The sequence below is a fragment of the Limulus polyphemus genome, unplaced genomic scaffold (assembly GCF_000517525.1).
Source record: "Limulus polyphemus unplaced genomic scaffold, Limulus_polyphemus-2.1.2 Scaffold382, whole genome shotgun sequence".
Taxonomy (NCBI): Eukaryota; Metazoa; Arthropoda; class Merostomata; order Xiphosura; family Limulidae; genus Limulus; species Limulus polyphemus.
In genome coordinates this window covers 212,578-219,899 of record NW_013665992.1, presented here as the reverse complement: position 1 = coordinate 219,899, position 7,322 = coordinate 212,578, and the positions used below count along the sequence as shown (strand labels likewise).

General features: G+C 30.9%; 1 protein-coding gene across 2 annotated transcripts in view; it reads right to left on the bottom strand.

The window, feature by feature from the left end:
• Positions 1-183: 183 nt before the first annotated feature.
• Positions 184-7,322, bottom strand: part of LOC111085425 (insulin receptor substrate 1-like) — a 70,983-nt gene continuing 63,844 nt past the window's right edge. For both annotated transcript variants that reach the window (XM_022383900.1, XM_022383901.1), the window contains 4 exons: positions 6,735-6,899; positions 5,803-5,909; positions 5,148-5,195; positions 184-2,750 (listed from right to left, as the gene is read on the bottom strand). In XM_022383900.1, the coding sequence (XP_022239608.1) occupies positions 843-2,750; positions 5,148-5,195; positions 5,803-5,909; positions 6,735-6,899 (2,228 nt within the window). In that variant the 3' untranslated portion in view covers positions 184-842. The remainder of the gene's footprint in view (positions 2,751-5,147; positions 5,196-5,802; positions 5,910-6,734; positions 6,900-7,322) is intronic.

Here is a 7,322-nt window from a genome sequence, read left to right as displayed (position 1 = left end):
TTTTAAAGTTAATTTACTAAACTAAATTTAAAAAGTAAAGTAATATATATGGTACAAATAAGTATACTATAGACACACGACTATATAATATATATATATATATATATATACACACACACACACACACACACACATATATATATATATATATATATATACAAAATCAAGTACAACACAAACCACTTTTTGTAGAATTTGATTTTAACTAACAAGGTAACATTATTTCATAAATTCAAAAACTTGGATAAATGATCCAAGAAAAAAGACAATCATATCTTAATTTAAATCTATTATAAATCCAAATGACTTCTGTAGAGTTCTGGAACAGCACAGAGACATACAACCAATTAACAATATATTTTGTTGATTTGAATGTTAAACAAAAGACATAAAACATGAAAAGAAACATCCCTTTAATCAACACATCTGCCATAAATCCTCATGATTTGAAAGCATGGCCACAAAGATGCAATGCTAAGAAATAAGTAGTTTATTGGAAGAATTACATTTTTTATGGACATATTTTTACTATTTATCCTTTTCCAACAAAAAAGTATGCATATTTAAAGAAGCAGGGAATTGCTACTAAATCTATTTGTACTCATGCCCTAAGTAGACCTAAGCTATACCTTTTATCTGAATAGTAGTTCAATAATCCGTTACTTATAAATCAATGCCTTTTGTTTATATACCAGATAGTCCAGCCTAATACTTTATCATAAAGTTTATTTTAAAAATAATATATGCTATTATATATATGTATATGTATCACATCTAGTAATTAAACATAGGCTTTACATCAAACAACTGCCAACAGCTCATGACTGGGCAACACGTCTGCTTCAGCTTTTTCCACCTTTCAAGCCAAGTGATGCATTTCGCAAATCTTCAGACTTTGCAAAATCAATCTGAGCATAAAACAAAGGAATATCTTTTGCAGATTCAGCAGCAGGGGTTTGACTAGCTGTGTTTCGTGATGACAGAATCTTTTCCCTTTCTGAATCAACTGGTGCTAAATCTAGTAACGCATAGTTGATTTTCAATCCTGGACTTTTCTGGATTGGTTGAGGATTTTCAAGCAGACTGAGATCATTAGATTTGCTGGTTTCAACTGAACTTACCTGTCGTCTAATTAGTGGAAAGGATTTTGATGGGCCTGTAAAACTCATGCTGTGTGTCAGACTTCGTATCTGAGAAAGACTGCTACCATCTTGAGGCTGTAGTGGACTAATTGGAGAATCAGGTATAGATATCACCAGAGGACTATTGGGGGGTTGCAAGAAAGAGCCTGATGATGATTTTTGAATAAAGAAATTGGATGGCACTGGGAATGAAGTTTTCCTTTGGTGCAAAGGCTCTGTTGTTAGATGTTCAGATTTTCTTAATGAAACATCACTTTGTTTCCTTGATGTTGTATAAGTAGGTTCATTGCTAGAACAGGATTTCCCAACATTTTCATTTTTCAACCTAATATACCCATTACTACTCCCAGTGACTGGTGAATGATCTCTATTACAGTTGGACAAAAAACAACTGTTTAGAGAAGGAGCTACAGGAGATAGGCATGAGTTTGGAAAGTTTGTTTTCTCACGATTGGGAAACTCTCCTGAAGATAAAAGAACATAATCCCCTCCTTTTCCTTGTACAGTATTAGAAGACTTGGAAACCTGAAAACATTTGGCAGGCTGCTTTGGACTCTCATGAAGATGAGAACAAACCTGCTGGGATATTGAAAGTGAATTATCTGACGTTAGGCCTAGTTGATGCAGGTTTCTTTTTTGGTCAGATTCAGCATTTTTCTTCCATGTTAGTAGTTTAGTGTTTACAATTGACTGATAAAGCTCAGTACTCTTACCCTGCACAAGAAATTTGGAGTCACTCGATTTTGAGGTTAGTGAAAATGAGCTGCATTTTACTTCATTGTTTTGTCGTGATTTGGAACTTTTTGAGATACCTGATGGACTAACTTTATTTTGATAAACGAAATCTGAATTATTCTTTTCACAATCATGTGTTTTTTCATTTCCAAACCAGCTCTTATCTTTAGGTATGTACATCAGCTGATACAAGTTATCATCCACTAAAGCTTCCTGTCCATTCATTTCCAGATATTCTGACTTTTTCTTGGAAAATTTTAACCTTTCATATAATGGCTGGTTTGTTGATCCTGTATAAATATTTTCTTCTTTAGACATGGACATGTAATCTGAAGTTTGCCAATATCTAGGTTCCATATCAAGGTAGTCACTAGAAGGTTGCTGACTAGTTGGTGAAGTAATAACATCAGTGCTAGCATTGATATCCCTAAGCATGCCAGAAGTTTGTGCCTTGGGGTCAGTTTCAGAAATACGAGTTTTTTTGCCATTGAACACAGTCAATGTTTCCCTCTTTTTCAAAGATTTTCTTAATTTGGAAAGAGAAAAAGGAAGAGCAACACTTTCTTGTTTCTTAGCAAGTTTTAGAAGTAAAGAAAGAGGTGTTGGACCTCGTGATGATGTTTTTACACGACAGTTCTTGTAATCATCATCATCATCAGTAGGTTTTAGAGCTGAAAGATTTTGTGTATAATCCATCTCCATGAACGTTTCATCATTTTTATTATTCTCACCTGATCCATTCTTCTGAACATCTTTTGTTAGCAGTGTAGGTGCACTTTGAGACTTTTTGAATGTTTTACATGTTCCAAATGGCACTGTACATGAAAAGTTGTGTTGAATTTCCACATTTGGATTGGAAAAACTCCTTTGTAACTATAACAAAAACAAAATTATTCTAATTTATACTTCTTTCACAGCTTAATACAGTTTTTGCATATTGCAAACAAGTATTTGGAATTAATTATTAAAACTTGAGTCTTGTTTATAAAGACTGAACTTGAAATCCTTATTTTTAGAACTCTACAAATCCAGCTATTTCTGTGAAGTTTTTGACCAAGAAACAAAACAGGATGAAAGTTATCACTGTTAAAAATTTAGTAATTCTGAAAAATCACTTCCATCTTCATCCCCAAGATTACTGTAGTACAAACTTACTCAAGATCATGATCACCAGTTTTATTTAGGTCTCTTCATTACTGCTATCTTGTTTTCAGTTAAACAGTTAGACAAACAATTATACTGGCTTTTAATTAATACTTTTGGTACTTATGAATTTTAACTGTAATAATTTGAGATTAACAACAGATTGAGTCTTACTGAAAAATAGCAAATTAAACATTTATTGGACATAGACATATACTGAAGTTTCATTCCATCCAAGGATTGAAATAGGTATTTCATAACATTTCCAATTATACATAATTTCACTTGATTATGTAGCAAAACAATAAACAATATTTTGTGGTTTTCTATTAACAATACCTAAACCTTCAATAATAGAAGCAGCTTCTACTATCTATACAGAAACAGAAACCAAGTATTCACTTAGAATCTCTAGTTCTTAAAACTTAAACTATCTTCTGTAACACTCTATTTCAATAAACATACTGTTCAATAATCTCCTGAGCAATCCCAAAAATTTCTTAAGGGCCTTGTGCTACTTTTGTTTATAGGTCAAATCCTAGCTTGTTCCCCCACAATATTACAGCATGTTCATTTATTGACTAAATTTGTACATATACTTTTATTAAACTTTTTAACTGTATTAAAGAGATGATGAATAACCACTGCTTCATAAGAAGTGTCTAAGGATGGCTATTTTATATAAAGCTTTTCAATGATGCTATATATTTTTAAAAACTGACTAAAAATAGCTATTTTAAAACCATGATATTCCTTATTGCTATACATTTAATGTTAAAGAAGGATACTGGTTGTATAAAAAAATGGTTCTTCCATTTTGAACAATGCTGTACATTTACTATGATACACTTAACAAAGAATGACTGTTTCCTACAGGGCATCTGAACAAACAATGCTATACATTTACCATAAAACGTTTGACTATGAATGGCTGTTTTTATGAGATGCTCTCATTTACTGTTAAGTAGTTTATGAAATAAAAATTTCTATTTTTACTTTATGATTTTGTATTTTTCCTTGTATGGTTTAGTTCAGTTATATTTCTATTTGTCTTATTCTGTAGCTCTCCTGCCATCTAGTGAATATTAAATATTAAGTGATTTTTATATTAAAAGACTAATATGAGGTTCACCTAGTGGTGACGTATGGATACAAAGGTTTTCTATAATTATGTAAAACAAATACTAAATTGTTACTCGCATAAGTAATCTCATGGTATGACAAGATCGAAAATAAAAAACATCTAATATTCTTGTTTTGCATAATCTAATGAACTAGGTCACCCCCCCCCTTCCCCTCCATTTTTTATTTTTACTGGTGTTTGAGATTATGATATTTAGTTGCAAAGTCCTTGCACTACTTAATTACTGATTGAGATTTTGTAAAACTTGTGTTTTAGTAAAAAGTTAGTATAACATCACATTGTACCCTGCTAGTAATATGGTTATTTGATACATAACAGGTTGACTAAGAATGTTCTTTTCAGGTATTATGTTAATCTTGTCATAGTTTTCCTATTTAATAGGTAACAAAGAATGGCTACAATTATTACTTAATCATGGTACATGTTCTGTTATTCAAAGTAAGCATATTTCAGAAAATGATTCCAATTCTAGTATTAATAACTTTAAAGTAAAAACTCTTGTTATAAGATATTAATGTGATCTTACACTTAACATTGATAATTAATTAAATTACTTGGTTTAGTACTGGCAAATAATTATAATGAGCTAAAATCAATTCCCTATAGCCACTTGGCCTGGTGGTTAGGGCACTTGACTCACAATCTGCAGATCATAGGATTTAATCCTATCATATAACATGCTCGCTTTTCAATACAGGGGGCATTATAATGTCTTCCTTGTCACTTTAAAATTAAGGACAGTTACTATATCTTCAGAAACATACAGACAGAAGACAAAACTGCTTTCCACAATGAAGGTTTAAATCATCTCCTAATATTAAAAGCATACCCTTCAAAATTAATAATTCATATTTTTTCATTGAAACATTAACATATATAAAGTAAAATTCAACAAAAATTTAACATTTATTAGAGTTTACATAATATTTTGCTCAGCATTTGTAAGTCAAAATACAACAAAGTACATCCATGACACGACATACCTGGTGTTTACTGATGCACTTATCAAGTGGTAAAAAAAACGATTTCACCTGTAAAGAATGAAAACGTATATTCAAGTGTCACATTTTTCACAATGTTATCTTCTAACAAAAATATACACTGTAAACCATTTTAAGTGACATTAAGGGAAACTTGAATAGCTCAAAAGTTCATTAAAATAATGAAGATACTTTTTGGAGAAACACTGTCATATAATAAGTAAATTGCAAATAACCTGATTAACCTGAGAATTACTGACCCCACCAGTGTTAAACAGTTTTTCAAAACTATTTATAACCAAAATTGCTTGTGGGTTCATCAAAGGATCCATAATGACATACAAGTCAAATAAATCAAAATGTAAACATAAACATCATAAATACTAAAACACAAAATTACCTAACCAGTGTGAACTATATAAACTGTTTTCTTTAGTTATTTTTTCTTTTGGTATTCTCTGTTTTTCATTATTCTATTCAATAATACTTTTACTCTATTGAGTTTCGTACTTACAACATGAAATGGTTAATGCTCTTCTCATACATGCACACAAGTAAAGAAACTAAGAAAAAACTATTCTGTAGAGATTGTCATCTGTGTCTTGAAAATATTACCCTTCTTGTGTAAGTTTTTTGACAAATCAATTTTAGAACTCACCTTATCGAGGTGGAATTCCTCATTGCCTTGATGCGTTTTTGTCAAGCAAAAATCAGTCATACTTCTCTTCATGTTAAATGGAACATCTATTTTCAAGAACTTCCTGCCTAGTGTAAGAAAAAGCACTCTAAAAGTTTTCTTAGAAATCAAATCATACCTAAATACTTAAGATGATGTTTAAGCATACAGGTTCCAAATGGTGCTATCATTAGAAGAAAAAAAAAAAGAGTTCTATGATGATGGGTTAGACAGAAAAATAATTGTAACAGTGTGGGTTATAAAAATATAATTGTAATATGGTTGGTTACAAAGCTATAGCTCTACCATGGTGGATTACAAAGATAGAGTTGTAACATGGTGGATTACAAAGATAGAGTTGTAACATGGTGGATTACAAAGATAGAGTTGTAACATGGTTGGTTACAAAGCTATAGTTCTACCATGTTGGGTTAAAAAGATATAATTTTACCATGGTGGATTACAAAGATATAATTTTACCATAGTGGATTACAAAGATACAGTTTTACCATAATGGGATACAAAAATATAGTTTTACCATGGTGGGTTAAAAATATATAGTGTTACCATGGGGGGTTAAAAAGATATAGTTTTACCATGGTGGGTTAAGAAGATATAGATGTAAAATGATGGGTTACAAAGGTATAGTTGTAACAAGATGGGTTAGACAGCTATAGTTGTAACATGGGGATTAGAAAGATCTAGCTGTAAGATGGTGGATTAGAAATACCTTAACATTGTGGGTTAAGAAGAAATGGCTTTGAAAAAAAATCCATATACAAACCAAAATATATCATGCAAATTAAAATATTTTCAGAAAAGTACAGATGAAACACAAACGTTGAATAAAAGAATTAATCAGTTTTTATAATACTTAATGAAAGCAATAGACAATATACAGATACAGTACTAACTTGTCTCCAAAGCCATTGTTGACATAAGCTGACTCATTTCCATATACCCTTCTTGACTAATAGAGGAGCCACACGGTGAGGATTTAGTTTCTTTCACATTTCCTTCTGTTACTGCTGCTGTCATGTTCATATAATCAGTTGCCTCAACATTTTCGGTCCTTAATTCTGAGAAGTTATGAACATTATTTTATGCAGATTACCATATGAAAACAGTTTGTAAGTCTCTGATCAGTAAGCTACAAAAAAAAAACTTTGAATTTTGAATATCCTGCTGGTCATCAATCCAAAGACATGAAGTCTGATTACCAGACATTTCTTTTCAATACTGTAATCTAATAATTCTCTCCTACTTAAACCTAAAGTACAGTAACAATTACTATGATTTACAGCTATTAATATTTGTCTTGGTTGCATAGGTGGAAAACTTTGGTAAAAATGGTTTTAGCACTAAGAGTATCTACTATTCTTAGAGGTATTAAATGGAATCCTAATAATTCACTAAGGATTTTTCACGATATTGATTGATATCAAAATTTTAAGTTTATCTTGATTTCCTCTTATCTTCAGCACTATATCAAAATCTAATAA